We start from the raw sequence: 18,790 nt of genomic DNA on the forward strand, positions 1-18,790 counted from the left end.
CCAAGAACCAAATCCTGAATGATTAAAGTAGAAGTTACTGTGTATGACAGTCGGCCATATAACTGATAGTATAAGGGCAGGAGGTGATACCAGTTCCTGCAGATGGAAACACGTCCTCCAGTCAGTGCAGGGTCCAGATCTGATCCTTAGGTCCTCAGTGGTTTTTCTGTACCTGAGCTGGAAACTGCAGGTTTGTTGCATTAACATGTTCCTGTCACTACAACATGTTCACAGTCACATCAGTGAGTTTCTAGGTCACACTGCTCTCAGTCACTGACCATACAGAACCTACTGGGTCTTCAGTCTGGACTGGCTTCACTGGCCCAGTATTAGTACCACTGTGGTGGGACCTAATGTGGATGTTCAGGTTCACTGCAGCACTTTAACCCTGAGGGTTTGTGTTTGTGAACAAACAGGCTGTTTCCCATTTTCCTCTCTTCAGGCTGTTGAAGCAGCTGTTGGTCTCCAGCTGAATCAGGTTCTGATGGGTCCAGAACAGGGACAATATGTCGACTGCAGCACCAGGTGAGCTCAGTCAGACTTCAGGAGTCTGGAAAACTCAGCAGCTCCTCTCCTATTTATTGCTGCTGCACCAACCAGAGTCTAGTGGTCCAGTAAATTGAACTGTCTGTCTGTATATGTCCTCCTGAACAGCACTCAGATAGGTCCAGACAATCAGGTCGTTCTTTCTGCTCAGCTTGGGCATGACTACTCCGGACTCATCTTGGACTTGGCTGTTGTCCTCTTTGCTTGGATGTGTACCGTTTTCCTTATTTAGGACTTTGGATTTTGTCCTGCAGAGGAAGGAGGGTTTTATTATGGATTCTCCAACATCCGGGAACCCAGAGCCTTTTCCCCTGGAGTGGTGTCCTTCTCCCTGGCACGAGTGATGGGGTTTTCATACTCTGTCTTAAATGTTTTAGCTGGGCCGAGGAGCGTGCCTTGACAAGCAAAGTCAAAGAGTGCCCACATTTCTTTAAGGTTGTTCTGGACTGGGGTTTGTCGTGGCAAAACCTGTTGGATGATCAATAAAGAGAGAGCAGACAGACTGTCTTTTTCAGAATATATTTTTTACAAGAAAGGAGCAGAACAGAATAGAACACAGTCAGTCAGAGTCTTCCCCAGTTGTGCCCCAGTTGTGCCCCAGTTGTTCCCCAGTTGTTCCCCAGTTGTTCCCCAGTTGTTCCTCAAGTGTTCCCCAGCTGTTCCCCAGTTGTTCCCCAGTTGTTCCTCAAGTGTTCCCCAGCTGTTCCCCAGTTGTTCCACAGCTGTTCCCCAGTTGTTCCCCAGTTGTTCCCCAGTTGTTCCCCAGGTGTTCCCCAGCTGTTGCCCAGCTGTTCCCCAGCTGTTGCCCAGTTGTTCCCCAGCTGTTCCCCAGTTATTCCCCAGCTGTTCCCCATCTGTTCCCCAGTTGTTCCCCAGTTGTTCCTCAGGTGTTCCCCAGCTGTTCCCCAGTTGTTCCCCAGTCACTCAGCTCCTATCAGGCTGAGGCCTCTACTTATACAGACATGCAAAGTAAATGCAAATAATCATTGACATGATCAGATAATTGAGTCTGTTCTTCCCTGTTGTTCTACAAAGTGATTCCCTAATAAGGCTGTATTCTAAAACTCTATATTCTCATTGACCCTCCATTAACCCTCCATCCTGGGCCTGCTCTGTTATACTGGTCCCTTCCTCACACATGGGGTCCTAAGGAACCTTTCTCCCAGATCCTCCTCACCAACATCCTTGAGAACATTGTGTCCCTTAGTGTCAGACTGTACTGGGTCAGGAAGAACATAAACATCAGATATGATGATGAAAAACACATGAGCCTTAGTGAATCAACCTGTAAATGAAAACTGTGGAACCTGAAAAACCAAGAACACAGTAAGAAACAATAACAATCAATAATCAATAAGAATAATTAATAATCAGTAACAATAATCAATCATTGAAACACGTTTCCATTACATTTCCCTCCTCTGGATCATACAGTATATTGATCCATAGACTGACCACAACATCAGAAGTACAAATACTAAAGCGTTTCAATGTACCTCATCACAAAAGGTCATAGAAATATAGCAGTGCTGTTTTTGCGGAACACAGACATCCCTGAGTGTAAAGCTAAACAAAGTCAGAGGGAATAATACTCAAATACATGTAAAATGAATAATAATAAAAATGTATTAATATGGAGAAAGAGGGGAAAAAAAAATTAAATCAAAATCACCATTAACTGTTTACATGTCAGACACACTACAGACTCACACAGTGGAAGCAACTTCCCAATCAGAATCAGAATCGCACATGTTGAACTCATGCACCTCAGGCACAGAGATGTGTGGTTGATCGATGCGCACGTACTGAGCCGAAAAGTTAGAAAACGCCCACATAAGCATACACTTTGCAATCGGAATTACAATGCATGTGAGAAGAAATAAACCAATGATGAAAGTACCCACAGCTGCTCCTCTTCTTCTTCTTCTCCTCTGGGCTGCTCCCTTCAGGGGTCTCCACAGCCAATCATCTGCCTCCATTTAACCCTATCCTCTGTATCCTCCTCACCCACACCAACTATCCTCATGTCCTCCTTTGGTCTTCCTCTAGGCCTCCTTCCTGGCAGCTCTAACCTCAGCATCCTTTTACCAATGTATTCACTGTCCCTCCTCTGAACATGTCCAAACCATCTCAATCTGGCTTCCCTGGCTTTTTCTCCAAAACATCTAACATGAGCCGTCCCTCTGATGTCCTCATTCCTGATCCTATCCATCCTCGTCACTCCCAGAGAGAACCTCAACATCTTCAGCTCTGCTACCTCCAGCTCTGCCTCCTGTCTTTTTCTCAGTGCCACTGTCTCTAAACCAGACAACATCGCTGGTCTCACCACTGTCTTGTCCACCTTTCCTTTCATTCTTGCTGACACTCTTTTGTCACACATCACATCTGACACTTTCCTCCACCCGTTCCAACCTGCTTGCACACGTCTCTTCACTTCTTTTCCACACTCTCCGTTGCTCTGGACTGTTGACCCTAGGTCCTTAAAATCCTCCACCTTCTTCACCTCTACTCCCTGCAACCTCACCGTTCTACTTGAGTCCCTCTCATTTACACACATGTACTCTGTTTTACTGCGGCTAACCTTCATTCCTCTCCTTTCCAGCGCAAACCTCCACCTCTCTAGATTTTCCTCCACCTGCTCCCTGCTCTCACTACAGATGACAATGTCATCTGCAAACATTATGGTCCACGGAGATTCCTGTCTAACCTCATCTGTCAGCCTGTCCATCACCGCAGCAAACAAGAAGGGGCTCAAAGCCGATCCTTGGTGCAGTCCCACCTCCACTTTGAACTCCTCTGTCACCCCTACAGCCCACCTCACCACTGTCTTACAGCTCTCATACATGTCCTGCACCACTCGAACATACTTCTCTGCCACTCCAGACTTCCTCATACAAAACCACAGCTCCTCTCTCGGCACCCTGTCATACGCTTTTTCCAAATCTACAAAGACACAATGCAGCTCCTTCTGGCCTTCTCTGTACTTCTCCATCAGCATTCTCAAAGCAAATATTGCATCTGTGGTTCTCTTTCTTGGCATGAAACCGTACTGCGCTCACAAATGCTCACTTCTGACCTCAGCCTAGCCTCCACTACTCTTTCCCATAACTTCATTGTGTGACTCATCAGCTTTATTCCTCTGTAGTTTCCACAACTCTGCACGTCTCCCTTGTTCTTAAAGATGGGCACCAGTACACTTCTCCTCCATTCCTCTGGCATCCTCTCACTCTCCAAGATCTTGTTAAGTAGCCCAGTCAAAAACTCTACTGCCACCTCTCCTAAACACTTCCATACCTTCACAGGTATGTCATCAGGACCAACTGCCTTTCCACTCTTCATCCTTTTCAACGTATTCCTCACTTCATCCTTACTGATCTTTGCTACTTCCTATCATACAAATCCTCATATGCCCTTTGTTTGGCCTTTGTCACCTCTACCTTCACCTTACGTTGCATCTCCCTGTACTCCTGTCTGTTCTCTTCTGTCCTCTCAGTGTCCCACTTCTTCTTAGCTAACCTTTTCCTCTTAACACACTCCTGAACTTCCTCATTCCACTTCCACATCTGGAAGAACCCCCTGACCTCCCAGAGCCTGTTTCAGCTCCTCCCTGAAAGCCACACAACACTCTTCCTTTTTCAACTTCCATCACTTGGTCCTCTGCCATGCCCTTGTCCTCTTCATCTTCCTCACCACCAGAGTCATCCTACACACCACCATCCTATGCTGTCTGGCTACACTCTCCCCAGCCACTACTTTGCAGTCACTGATCTCTTTCAGGTTGGAACGTCTGCACAAGATGTAATCAACTTGTTTCTCCTGCCTCCACTCTTATACAGTGGGTACGGAAAGTATTCAGACCCCTTTAAATTGTTCACTCTTTGTGTCATTGCAGCCATTTGCCAAAATCAAAAAAGTTCATTTTATTTCTCATTAATGTACACTCAGCACCCCATCTTGACAGAAAAAAACAGAAATGTAGAAATTTTTGCAAATTTATTAAAAAAGAAAAACTGAAATATCACATGGTCATAAGTATTCAGACCCTGTGCTCAGTATTGAGTAGAAGCACCTTTTGAGCTAGTACAGCCATGAGTCTTCTTGGGAATGATGCAACAAGTTTTTCACACCTGGATTTGGGGATCCTCTGCCATTCTTCCTTGCAGATCCTCTCCTGTTCTGTCAGGTTGGATGGTGAACGTTGGTGGACAGCCATTTTCAGGTCTCTCCAGAGATGCTCAATTGGCTTTAGGTCAGGGCTCTGGCTGGGCCAGTCAAGAACGGTCACAGAGTTGTTCCGAAGCCACTCCTTTGTTATTTTAGCTGTGTGCTTAGGGTCATTGTCCTGTTGAAAGGTGAACCTTCAGCCCAGTCTGAGGTCCTGAGCACTCTGGAAGAGGTTTTCTTCCAGGATATCTCTGTACTTGGCAGCATTCATCTTTCCTTCAATTGCAACCAATCGTCCTGTCCCTGCAGCTGAAAAACACCCCCACAACATGATGCTCCCACCACCATGTTTCACTGTAGGGATTGTATTGGACAGGTGATGAGCAGTGCCTGGTTTTCTCCACACATACCGCTTAGAATTAACGCCAAAAAGTTCAATCTTGGTCTCATCAGACCAGAGAATCTTATTTCTCATAGTCTGGGAGTCCTTCATGTGTTTTTTGGCAAACTCTATGCAGGCTTTCATGTGTCTTGCATTGAGGAGAGGCTTCCGTTGGGCCACTCTGCCATAAAGCCCAGACTGGTGGAGGGCTGCAGTGATAGTTGACTTTATGGAACTTTCTCCCATCTCCCTACAGCATCTCTGGAGGTCAGCCACAGTGATCTTTGGGTTCTTCTTTACCTCTCTCACCAAGGCTCTTCTCCCATGATTGCTCAGTTTGGCTGGACGGCCAGGTCTAGGAAGAGTTCTGGTCATCCCAAACTTTTTACATTTGAGGATTATGGAGGCCACTGTGCTCTTAGGAACCTTGAGTGCTGCAGAAATTCTTTTGTAACCTTGGCCAGATCTGTGCCTTGCCACAATTCTGTCTCTGAGCTCCTTGTCAGTTCCTTCAACCTCATGATTCTCATTTGCTCTGACATGCACTGTGAGCAGTAAGGTCTTATATAGACAGGTGTGTGCCTTTCCTAATCAAGTCCAATCAGTTTAATTAAACACAGCTGGACTCCAATGAAGGAGCAGAACCATCTCAAGGAGGATCAGAAGAAATGGACAGCATGTGAGTTAAATATGAGTGTCACTGCAAAGGGTCTGAATACTTATGACCATGTGATATTTCAGTTTTTCTTTTTTAATAAATTTGCAAAAATTTCTACATTTCTGTTTTTTTCTGTCAAGATGGGGTGCTGAGTGTACATTAATGAGAAATAAAATGAACTTTTTTGATTTTGGCAAATGGCAGCAATGACACAAAGATTGAAAAATTTAAAGGGGTCTGAATACTTTCCGTACCCACTGTATGTCACCCTATGCTCCTCCCTTTTCTGGAAAAATGTGTTCACTACATCCATTTCCATCCTTTTTGAGAAGTCTACCACCATCTGTCCTTCTGCATTCCTGTCCTACATACCAAACTTACCCATCACTTCCTCGTCACCTCTGTTTACCTCACCAACATGTCCGTTGAAGTCTGCCCCAATCACCACTCTCTCCCCACTAGGGATACCCTGAATCACCTCATCCATCTCCCTCCAGAATTTCTCCTTCTCTTCTAACTCACATCCTACCTGTGGGGCATAACCACTGACAACATTCAACTTCACACCTTCAACTTCCAGCTTCAGACTCATCCCCCTATCTGACACTCTCTTCACCTCCTGAACATTCCTAGCAAAATCCTCCTTCAGGATAACTCCTACTCCATTCCTCTTTCCATCCACACCATGATAAAACAGCTTGAACCCTGCTCCTAATCTATAGGCCTTGCTACCTTTCCACCTGGTCTCCTGAACACACAAGATATCCACCTTTCTTCTCTCCATCATATCAGCCAACTCTCTAGTTTTCCCTGACAAAGTCCCTACATTCAAAGTCCCTACTCTAAGTCCTACTCCTACACTCCTGCCCTTACTCTTCTCTCTTTGCCTACAAACACGCCTTCCTCCTCTCCTTCTTCGACCAACAGTAGTCCAATTTCCACTGGTACTGTAAAACCTGTAAAAATCAAGAATACAGTGAGAACTGATAAAAATCATAAGCAATAAGGATAATCAATCATTGAAAATCATTTTACCATCACAGGTGCAAAAAGCTTTGCCAGATAGTTTGAGAAGACGTGTTAAATGTTTTGGTTAGTTGTTAGTTAGATGGTTAGGATGAGATGTTTTTACAGTTTGTCCAGATCTCGTTGCAGCAGTCTCACCTGGAGGTGCTCTGGAGATGAGTAAACTAGGAGCACCAGGATTATTCAACTCATCAAAATTATAAAAGCTACCTCTGCTGTGTATCTTACGACATATTGAGCAGTGATGAGTTTGTGTTCTGTTGTGAAGTGTATCTGCTCCTACAGTGGTGATATTGTTATAGCTCACATGTTGGCGTGCAACACACCAGAATAAATATTTGTGGTGAAATTGAGTGTGTTTTTACACTGAACTGGACTAACTGGGAAGATTAATGTGCTGAAGCCTCAGAGTTGAAACAGTCAACAAGCTCATGATCTGTCACAGCTCAGCCCTAATTATTTACACAGAGCCCACACTTTCTTTACAGCAAGAGAAGATTTTAACTTCCACTGTTACAAAAAAACACAGAAATTCTAAATTACTGAAACATAAATTCTTATGACATTAACAGCCAAAATAACCCTGAACCATCCCTTAGTTATGCTGCTATAGGCCTAAACTGCCCGAGGACCATCGGTGCACTGAGCTCCCCTCCTCTGGCGTCTGGAGCCGGTACACTTAATGAACAGAATATAAACCAGAGGTCTGTATCACTGATGATCTCTGTACCAAGAAATGTCCAGTCACTTGATTGAGACACATTGGCCACAGGACTTTCAGTTTTCTTCATGATGTTGCAGCTTCTGATTAGCTGAACAACACCTGATCCAGGTAATCAGGAATGGCTAGGCTAGGGAAAAGAAGTAGGACAGTAGCCCTTGAGGACTGGAGTTAGAGACCCCTGCTGTAAACTGTTGCTACTGTTGAATATTTTGTTTTATTGTTTGTGCTTTATTAGATGGGCCCATGACAGAAAGTCCATATATCAAACCAAGTTCTTTTATTTTATTAGAAGCTGGAACATCAAGACATTTTGATAATAAACGGAAACAGAAAAATCTATAATGTGTAAATTTATTTATTTCATTTATGTCTGATGTTGCTTCAGTCTCTGTGTTGATTTAAAACTCAGATCATAAGTGAAACAGAAAGTCTTGTAGCTAACGTGACCTGTCAGTCAAATGGCTGTTGACATTTCTGTCTGTTGACAGAGAAGAACATCACTGATGCAGAACATCAGGCCCAAACCTTAAAATGCCACAAACTCTGTGCTGTGTCTTCCAGTCTGGTTGGTGAGTCTCTATAAGTTTTACACACCTGGATTAGAGCAGTTTGTTCCAAATCCAGTTTCTGTTAAACAGAAAGTAAAGTCTGACCACAGATGGATGATTGTGGATAAACATCTACTTGACATGCAGCCCTGTCTGAAAAACAAAAGATCTTTGCCAGATATTTTGAGAAAAGGTGATAAATGTTCTGGTTGGTTGATAAGTGAAAGTAAATCCCTTATCCAGCCTCCTGGCTCTGCCCACAGTGACTGAATATAAAATCACTGAATCATCTTTGGTTTCACTTCAGTCATTTCTGGGCAGTGACACGGGGAAGACGTCCAGCAGGTGAGTGAACTGGATCAAATCAGTAAAACTGATCATTTAGCCAAACTAGCACATTTGACTCTAACGGGTTAAACTAAAACCTGAGATTTTCTTTGTCATTTATTGTCTCATCCCTGATCATCAATACAAACCTGAAATGTGTATTTTAAAATCCTGTTTTTCAGTTAGTAAATATTTGATCCTAGAACAGGCATCTGCTCTGTCTGAAGCTTCTTATGTCACAACTAAAACTGCCACTCACTGGGTTTGGCTGCTGATATCGAAATTAGAATAAATAAAATTATGAATAACTAAATATTTGCAATGAGGCAGCAGAACTGTCATGATTCTGCAGTGAAGACCAGGTGCTGGACCAGCTTATGGTCAGTTTATGGCTCCTGCTGCTGATTACCTGGACCAGGTGTGTTCAGCCAATCAGGAGCTGGAAGGGCAGGGATTAATAAGAGATAACTGTTGGTTCTACTCAAACATTTAACAAGAGACACGTTGCATCTTTTCAGGCTGGGATCAGCTCGTGGCTGCAAGAAGACGTCTCTTCTTGGGTTTGTGGCTGCAGCCCCGAGCTTCACACAGACTTCTTTATTTATAGCAAACAAGGTTACACAATAGTTGCACAGAAGACCTTTAACATATATCACGTTCGCTTTAGAAACAAGGAAACTGGCTTTTGTTCCTATAGATTCATGAAGTTCAAACAGGGGGCACTTGGTGTCACAAGTTCCTTGACCCAGAGCGGGTCTGTTTCACTTCCTAAACGCATACATTCTTTCAACATATGCACAACTGACATGTGTTGAGCTGTCAACATTCAAAGCAGTCAAAAGTTCAATTACACAACAAGATCACATGTACATTTACTTATAGCAGTGAATAAATTCTATGATAAACAATTTAGACTTTTGATCCTAACAATAACTTTTTGTGGGATAGTTGGAAAACCTGCAGGACAGTAGAGCTTGAGGACCAGGGTTGGAGACCCCTGGCCTAGACTGGTTCCAGGTTCCAGATTAATATTCATAACATATGTGAAATAATTGTTTTCAGGTTTTCAGGATTTTTCCACAAACTGTTTGTGTTTAGTTTGTCTCAAGTTGCTTCAGTCTCTGTGTTGATTTAAAACTCAGATCATAAGTGAAACAGGAAGTCTTGTAGCCAAAAGTGACCTGTCAGTCAAATGGCTGTTGACATTTCTCTGTTGACAGAGAAGAACATCAGTGATGCAGAACATCAGGCCCAAACCTTAAAATGCCACAAACTCTGTGCTGTGTCTTCCAGTCTGGTTGGTGAGTCTTTACACAGCTGAATGTGAGCATCCATCATCTGTACCCCCTTATTCCTAACCAGGGTCCCAGGGATCAGCTGGAGCCTATCCCAGCTCTCTCTGGGTGAAAGGCAGGGGTCCACCCTGGACAGGTCCCCAGTCCATCACAGGGCCACATAGAGACAAACAACCTCACACACTCACACTCACTCCTATGGGCAATTTAGAGTCACCAATCAACCTGACATACATGTTTTTGGACTGTGGGAGGAAACCAGAGTACCTGGAGAAAACCCACACAAGCACAGGGAGAACATGCAGACTCCACACAGAAAGGCCCCTGATGGGTTTCAAACCAGGAACCTTCTTGCTGTGAGGCAACAGTGCTAACCACTCAGCCACTATGCTGCACTGAATTTGAGCAGTTTGTTCCAAATCCTGTTTCTGTGATTTATCATAGATTTTCTGTTTTATTATATATTTAATTGTATTTTTATTGTATCATATATTGTATATACGTGTGTAAATACAGTAATGCTGCTGTTGTATTGTTGAATTTTCTCATTATGGGACTAACAAAGTGTCATCTTATATTTAATCTGCACATCAGGGGAGTCTAACAATGAAAGTCAGTGAACATGATCAAATATGTTGAGTTTCAAACACTAAAGTGTGTGTGAGACTCTTCATTGTATAGAATAAATATATAAAGCTCCTGCAGCACATTTGAAACAGGCTCTTGACTGAATGAATGAAAATCATTTTTCCATTAATAAATAACTTGTGTTGGTTTTTCCCACATATTTTGAAGCATGTGAACGCACCCTGCATTCTTTCACTTTCACCTGCCCCAGGCTGACACAGGTGTTGTCTCTATTTGTCTCACTTGTCTTTACTTGTTGCGTTAACTTCAGTAAAACCAACAGAAACGATCTGAAGTTAAAGAATCAGGAACGACTGAAAATTGATTATTGATTGTGTTTCGTCCTCATCGACCCCTGATCATCAGGTGAGTGAGTGTCAGGTGAAACAGGTTTTTATCAATCAACACCTGACACCGACTGAAACACAGCGACACTTCAATGTTCAGGACTTTGATAAGGCAGGAAACTGAAGATTTACTGTTTGTAGCTTGAAGCTGTTTCAGTCTGTCGTTAAACTGAATAATCAACTTTTCTTTGTACGTTTTTATTTTAAACATGCAGGTTCTCACCTGGTTTAGCCAACTGAACCCTAACTGGACTGTGACTGTGTCCTGATGAGTTTCTTCTTGTTCTTATTGGGATGATGATGCTCAGATGATCCAGGACAGTTGCTGAGATCAGAGGACACGGTGCAGAAGCACAGACACAGGTCAGGACTCACTGGTTTCCACAGACCATCACACCTATTGATGAATGAATTCTGTGGTGAGTCAATAAGAGGCTTCGCTGTAAAAGAAGCTGAGTTGCTCTGATTCTTCCCTCCAGGTGAATCAGTGTTTCCAGCAGAGAGACATCATGGCAGCTGCAGCACCAGGTGAGTCCACTGAGACTCATCACAGACGAGACATGAATTATTCAGGTTCCTCATGTTGGGTCTTTGAGTCCTGCTGGTTGGCACCTTCACTGTGTTTCATGGTTCAGTCAATCATCTTCCTCTGTCTCTGGAACAGCTCTGAACAAAGTTTTTAGACTTTTGTTTACAACATAATGAAGAAACAGACGTCACATCGAGTCAACGGCTGATCTGCTGTTCAATAAATAATATTTAAGACATTGACAAAGAGAATTTGAAATGAAAGGTTATAATGACACAAAAATAATCATCATTTAATAAGAAAGAAAGTTATGAAAGTTTAAATTATTTTTCAAGATTCAAACTTTATTGATCCAAGAGCAAAACTGTTTGCTTTCACAGTTGCTCTCAAAGAACAAAGTCAATTACAAGTAAATTTTAAAGTAAAATTAAAACCTATTATTATAAAAAACTTGAAAACTTATCAACAATCATTGAAATGTAATTAATGACCAATTTGTCATGTTTCCTCCACAGTCACAGGTGATGTGCGACCACTGAAGCGCAGAAACAGCTTTGAATTTCTGCCACCTGAGAGTGAGTCAAAATGAACTGGGTCACAAAACATTGTGATGTGTTAAGATCTGAATTAGCAGCAATTTATTGATTTAATTACCTGCTAACGACAAAGATAAAGGGCAGAAGGACAAAATTACAATGATTCTGGATCATTTTAACCTGGAACATTGTGTTAACTTTGGACTGTTCAAGAGATTTGAGGAAACAAGGACTTTCACAGAATGATCTTTACTGGGACCATAAAACTGCAAGAGACACATTTATGGGAAATATGTCTGATTGAAATGAACTGGAATTATTGATGATAATAAAACTAATCACCTAATATTTAAATTACATTTTAGAAGTTGAAGATTTTCAACATCAGTTCAATTTTAATCTAGTCATTCTCTCCATGTCCACATTAGAAAGATGGTTGTAAATCAATTTCAGTTTGTTGTTTTGGATTAAATCAACACTGAGTGTTTTCATTCCAGTGTCAGAGCTGAGGCTGGTTCTACTGGGGAACAGCTGGTCTGACAGGAGCTCAGTGGGGAACCTCATACTGGGACAGACTGTGTTCGACAAAGCACTTGAAGACTGTGTGAGAATTGGTGGACCATTGGAGGACAAAAAAATTGTTCTCATCAACACCTCAGATCTGCTGCATCCTCACATCTCCCAATACAAACTGACACAACATGTAGGAAACTGTGTGAGACTCTCTGATCCTGGACCTCATGTGTTTCTGCTGGTTCTACAGCCTGAAGACTTCACTGAGGAACTCAGGCTGAGACTCTGCAGAGTCCTTGAACTGTTCAGTGATCAATCATTTGATCATTCATTGATTCTGATATCAGCACCCAGAGAGGAGAGTTCAGGGTCCATGAAAAAGTACAGGCAGCATCCACCATTAAAAGACCTGATCAGAATGTGCAGAAACAGATTTTTGTGGCAGAAGGATCTTGAACTTCCAGAGCTGTTAACACGACTGGGTCAGATTGTGAAGGAGAACAGAGGAGAACATCTGAGCTGTGATGTGTTCGAGGACCCAGCAGAAACTTCACCATCTGATCATCAAAGTGTGAAACAACCAGAAACACAGACTTCTATCACAGATGCTGTTAAAGCTGTTGGTAAGTGTAGAAACAAATCTGACAAGGTGATGAAGAGACAAGGTAACCAAAGCTTCACTGGTTCAATTACAACATTAACATGGAGATGGTCATGTGATCTTTTCACAGGGCTCCGTGCACTTTCACTACTCAGTCCACAAACAATGATGTCTGGGATTAAACCTCCATCTCCCAGTAAGTAAACTCATCACTGTGTTTTCAAATGCAGATTTAAGTGTGAGCCCTGGATGACCCTTGACCTTTGAACCAAATGTTGACCCTATGAATTGCAGGACAGATCCTGAGGCCACAGGTGACTGCAGAGATCTCCTCATGGGAGTGAAGTGCAGAGATTTGAGCCTCTGATGTTTGTCCATGTGTGATCACTGAAACATCCAGATCCTTTGGATCATTTCATCTTTCTCTCTGTTGTGTTATAGCTCCTCCACTCAGGATTGTGCTGTTGGGGAAAAGTGACGACAAGAAGACAAAACTTGGCAACTTCATCATCAGGGACCAAGTTTTTCATCATCAGCAAAAACTTTCACCAACCAGACAGAGTGTGGCTTCCTGTGGAGAGTGGAGAGGAAAACCAGTAACTGTGGTGAAAACTCCAGATGTTTTCAGTCTGACTGAGGAGAACCAGAGAAGAGAAGTGAAGAGATGTGTGACTCTTTGTTCACCTGGTCCAAATGTTCTGCTGCTGTTGGTGAAACCTTCTGATTTCACTGAGGAGAACAGAAACTCACTGAAGTTCATCCTGAGTCTGTTTGGTCCAGATGCTTTGAAACACTCACTGGTCGTCATGACGCAAAATGTAGAGGGACAGAGTTCCTCAGTGAAAAACCTCATCCAGGACTGCAAACAAAGGCTGCACAGAGTCAATCTGGACAAAAAGCATTTTTCAGACAGTGACCTACAAGAGTTAATGCAAAAAATAGAAAATATAGTGACAGACAACAGAGGACGGTGTCTCACTTTAACTGAAGACACTGATCCCATGACAGTGATGAACTGGTCCAAACCCTCTCTGAACCTGGTTCTGTTTGGGCCATTTGGAGTGGGAAAGACCTCAGCAGCCAAAACCATCTTAGGTCATCCAGTGTCCAACTCCTCAGAGTGTGTTAAAAAGCAGGCAGAGGTGTGTGGACGTTGGGTTTCCCTGGTGGAGCTGCCTGCCTTGGATGGAAAACCTCAGGAGGCAGTGATGGAGGAATCACTCAGGTGTATCTCCCTCTGTGATCCTGAGGGCATCCATGCCTTCATCCTGGTCCTACCTGTGGATCCCCTCACTGATGAAGACAAGGGAGAGTTAAAGATCATCCAGTACACGTTCAGCTCTCGAGTCAATGACTTCACCATGATCCTGTTCACTGTGGAGTCAGATCCTACAGCTCCAGTTGTTGTTAACTTTGTCAGAGAGAACAGAGACATCCAGGAGCTCTGTCAGAGCTGTGGAGGAAGATCTGTTGTTCTCAACATCAGAGACAAGCAGCAGGTCTCTGAGCTGTTGGACACTGTGGACACAATGAGACAGAACAAGGACAAACCAGGCTGCTATACAGTGGGAACATTCATGCAGGCCCAGATTCATAAAGTGATACAGCAGGAGAAATATATCAACAAGCTGCAGAGTAAAGAAGAGAAGCAGAGTCCAGACTGTCTCAGGATTGTTCTGATGGGGAAGACTGGCTGTGGAAAGAGCTCTTCAGGAAACACTATTCTAGGAAGGAAGGAGTTTAGAGCTGAATCCAGTCAAACATCAGTCACCAAATATTGTCAGAAAGCAGAAAGTGAAGTGAACGGTCGTCCTGTGGTTGTGGTCGATACTCCTGGTCTGTTTGACACAGATTTGTCCCATGAAGAAGTTAATGAGGAGATGGTTCAATGCATCAGTCTTCTGGCTCCAGGTCCACATGTCTTCCTGCTGGTGTTACAGATCGGCCGACTCACACCAGAGGAGAAGGAGACGCTAAAACTCGTCAAGAAATGTTTTGGAAAGAATTCAGAAAAATTCACCATCATTCTGTTCACCAGGGTAGATGACCTGGAACGTGACAAACTGTCCATTGAAGAATATATAGAGAAAAAATGTGATGATTCCTTTAAGAAACTGATCAGAGACTGTGGAGGAAGATACCATGTGTTTAATAACTATGATCAACAAAACCAGACACAAGTCTGTGAACTGATCAACAAGATCGACACCATGGTGAAGGAAAATGGAGGCAGCTGCTACACCAACGAGATGCTGCAAGAGGCTGAAGCAGCGATAAAGAAAGAAATGGAGAGAATCCTGAAGGAGAAGGAAGAAGAGATGAGGAGAGAGAGGGAGGAACTAGAGAGAAAACATGAGGAAGAAATGGAAGAAATGAAGAGAAGAATGGAAGAACAGAGGGAGGAAACTGAAAAGGAGAGAAAACTGAGAGAAAAACAACTTAAAGAAAAGGAGGAAAACATCAAGAAGGAACATGAGGAGAGAAAGAAAGAAAAGGAAAAGAGAGAAGAAGAAGACAGGAAGAGGAAACAGCAGGAAGAAATTCAGCGACAGGAGTGGGAACAGAAACTTGAAGCTTTGACAAAAAAGATCAAATCAGAATCAGAGGAAAAAGAAACTATTGACAGAAAACTGGAGCAGAACAGAGAAGAGATGAGAAAAGAACGAGAGAACTGGGAGAAGAAACAAAAAGAGCGGTGGGACAGACGATACCAAGAAGAAGAACAGAGACGACAGGAGGAACGAGAAAGACTTAAAAAGCTCCAGGAAGAATATGAGAAGGAAAGAGAGAAATATGAAAATAAAATAAAAAAAGAAGATCGAGTCAGAAGAGAACAAGAGGAGAAAGAGAAACGAAACTTAGAGGAGAACTATAAGAAAAAAATAGAGAATTTAAAGACGACGTATGAGGAGGAGGCCCGACAGAAAGCTGAAGAGTTCAATGGATTCAAAGAGAAATACATTAATGAATTAGCAGCTCAGAGGGAAGAACTTAGAGACTTAGTGAAATGTGTGACCAAAAAGAAAGAAAATCTGAAACAAATCAATGATTTATTCAAAAGACATGAAGATGAAATGAAGAATGTGAAAAATGAGGAAAAGGAAAATCTGCAGATGACACACGACCAAGAACTCAGTGACTTGGTAGAAAAACTTATGAAAGAATTTGACAAATCACGCTGCAACTTTTTATGATGTGACTGGTTTGATGTAAAAATCCCAACAACCAAGCAGCTCCAGATATTCAGTTTTCTGCCCCTTGTCCTTAAGGTTCAGTTCAAATGTCAGAAATCTGGGGGTTTTCTTTGACAGTCATTTGACAAACAGATCAACAGTGTAGTCAAGATGAGTTTTTATCAACTGTTGGCCAAAGCTAAACCTTTTCTAAGTCATCCTGACCTCGAGATCGAGATCTATGTTTTAATCAGTTCCAGGCTTGATTATTGCAATGCTCTGTATGTTGGCATCTCTGAGTTGTGTAAAATGCAATGGCCCGTCTTTGACGCAGCTGGACCTACAGTTCAGAAAAGACACATGAATGATAACACTGGACACTGTTTATGGAGATGATTAGCTTTGAACAGTTTTAATTTTCTCACGTTGAAGATTTGTTGAATTCATATACTGGGTGTCCATAAAGTCTCTTTACAATATCTCTAGTACTGCTTAAATGGTTTAAATCCTATCTTGAAGACAGGAAGTGCTTTGTTGAAATTGCCAACTGTGTCTCAGACCAAATGGTGTTGACATGTGGGGTCCCCCAGGGGTCCATCTTGGGACTTTTGTTCAATCTTTACGTTTCCTTTAGGCCAATTAATGTGCAGCAATAATGTGTCCTACCATAGCTATGCAGATGACACTCAGATTTACATTTCACTCAGAGTTGGTGAATATGGATCAGTCGATTCACTGTGCAGCTGTCTTGAACAGATCACTGTGTGGATGCAAAACAACTCTCTCCAAATAAACAGTGACAAGACTGAAATAATCATCTTTGGGCCTCAGAAACAAGGAGAAAGTGTCAGCAGTCACCTCGAGTCTCTTTCTCTAAAATCTAAAAATCAAGTTAGAAATCTAGGGGTAATCATGGACTCAGACTTGAATTTTAACAGCCTCATTAAATCGATAACATCGTCAGCATTTTACCATCTCAAAAACATTGCCGACTGGTGACCTGTCCAGGGTGTAACCCTGCCTTTCACTCGAGAGAGAGCTGGGATAGGCTCCAGCAGATCCCCGTGACCCTGACTTTCAGGAAAAAGCGGGTATAGAACATGGATGGATGGATGAAAAACATTGCCAGAATCAAAGGGATCATGTCTAAACCAGACTTGGAAAGACTCATCCATGCTTTTATCTCTAGCAGGTTAGATTACTGTAACGGCCTGTTCACGGGTCTCTCAAAACGAGCTGTAAGGCAGCTACAGTACATTCAGAACACTGCTGCTCGGGTCCTGACTAGAACCAGGAAGTACAACCACATTACTCCTGTTCTCAGATCTCTGCACTGGCTTCCTGCCTCTCAGAGAATAGACGTTAAAACAGCACTGCTTGTGTATAAATCTCTTCATGGCTCAGCACCACAGTACATCTCTGACATGTTGATGCCATATGAACCATCTCGAACTCTGAGAACATCAGGGACAGGCCTTCTGCTCGTGCCCAGAGTCAGGACTAAACAGGGAGAAGCAGCGTTTCAGTTTTATGCAGCTAAAACCTGGAATAGTCTCCTGATGATGTTAGACAGGCCTCATCTCTGGCAATGTTTAAGTCCAAACTAAAAACCTTTCTTTTGATCGCTGGATATGAGAACTGATAGTGTTTTATCTGCCCTCATTGTTCTTTAATTTCATTCTGAGTACATTTTTTATTCTATTTTTTCAATATTTTACTGTTTTTGCTTCTTGCCTCTGTACTTTTAACTTGTCTTTTATTTCTGTAAAGCACTCTGAATTACTCTGTGTATGAATTGTGCTATATAAATGAACTTGCCTTGGATCGCCTTCTCCCTGACTCCTTGATCAAGGCTTTCTAAGAACTGTCTTCCCCTGAGTATTTCAACTGTTTTAATAAAAGATTCTGTCTGCATATTGGGCCCCGTAAACTGTTCTTGTCAATCTGAGACACTTAAACCTCTGAAATGTCTGAGGGAGAACAGTGACCTGAAGAAACTGAATTTAATGTCATAAGTTTAACTACATGACAACAAAGCTTCAGAGCTTAAAGTTACAGGATACATAACTAATGGGGGCACACCACTATCTCCCACCCAACAGTCTGGTGTAGAGGTGCATCATGGGTAATGTAGATGACAGAATCTGAGAAGAAAAGAACATGTCAAATAAAAAGATGATGTATCTTCTTCTGTTGCACCGATTTTATTATTTCCATGATGGAGAGTTTCTGTGGTTATTTCTGTAATTAGGAGAATAAACCAACACATTGTTCCACATCTTTAATGTAACAACATTTAATGAGACTCTTCTTTCAGTTTCAAATATGTTTATGTTCTGGCTTCTGGTTTGGAACTTTTATTTCCTGTGTCCACTCCAGTTAAGTTCTAGGTAACTTTATGTTTCATCACTGATTGATGCCTGTATCTGCTTTGGTTCCCTGGTTTTCTCCTTCCTCTTGTCTCTTTCCCTCCATGTGTGTCATGTGTTCTCCTGTGGTGATCAATCACACCTGGTTCTGATTGGGCATCAGGTTGAGACAGTTCTCATACCAGCTCTCCACTTCTCCTAGTTGCTGAACTGTACTGTGACCTGACTGTTCCCTGTGTATGACTATAGTCTGCTGTGTTTTCCTTCGGTCATCTTGTTGCCAGACTCCTGCTTCCCTTCCCTTTCCTGGTCTCCTGTTTCTCCTCTCCTCTGCACTGGAGATGCAGAAATGAATTGGAGACCTCACAGAGACCTGGTTAAAACCAGGGGACAACAGCTCTTTCTCCTCCCTCCAGGCTATTCTT

The 18,790-nt window shown here is 42.6% G+C and overlaps 1 protein-coding gene across 1 annotated transcript; it reads left to right on the forward strand.

The window, feature by feature from the left end:
• The first annotated feature begins 9,984 nt into the window (after positions 1-9,984).
• Positions 9,985-16,846, forward strand: LOC113139344 (GTPase IMAP family member 8-like). Its single transcript, XM_026322486.2, has 7 exons — positions 9,985-10,663; positions 10,860-11,007; positions 11,124-11,172; positions 11,689-11,748; positions 12,207-12,845; positions 12,954-13,019; positions 13,265-16,846. The coding sequence occupies exons 3-7, from the start codon at positions 11,154-11,156 to the stop codon at positions 16,015-16,017; spliced, it is 3,537 nt and encodes a 1,178-aa protein (XP_026178271.1). The 5' UTR covers positions 9,985-10,663; positions 10,860-11,007; positions 11,124-11,153; the 3' UTR covers positions 16,018-16,846.
• The last annotated feature ends 1,944 nt before the right edge of the window (positions 16,847-18,790 follow it).

This window comes from Mastacembelus armatus, chromosome 9, assembly GCF_900324485.2.
Source record: "Mastacembelus armatus chromosome 9, fMasArm1.2, whole genome shotgun sequence".
Classification (NCBI taxonomy): domain Eukaryota; kingdom Metazoa; phylum Chordata; class Actinopteri; order Synbranchiformes; family Mastacembelidae; genus Mastacembelus; species Mastacembelus armatus.

Bases quoted from the DNA above. Each gene is read 5' to 3' on its own strand.
- LOC113139344 (XM_026322486.2), top strand. The intron at 11,749-12,206 runs GTGAGTCAAAAT...TTTTCATTCCAG, and splicing joins TGAATTTCTGCCACCTGAGA to TGTCAGAGCTGAGGCTGGTT. The intron at 13,020-13,264 runs GTAAGTAAACTC...GTTGTGTTATAG, and splicing joins GATTAAACCTCCATCTCCCA to CTCCTCCACTCAGGATTGTG.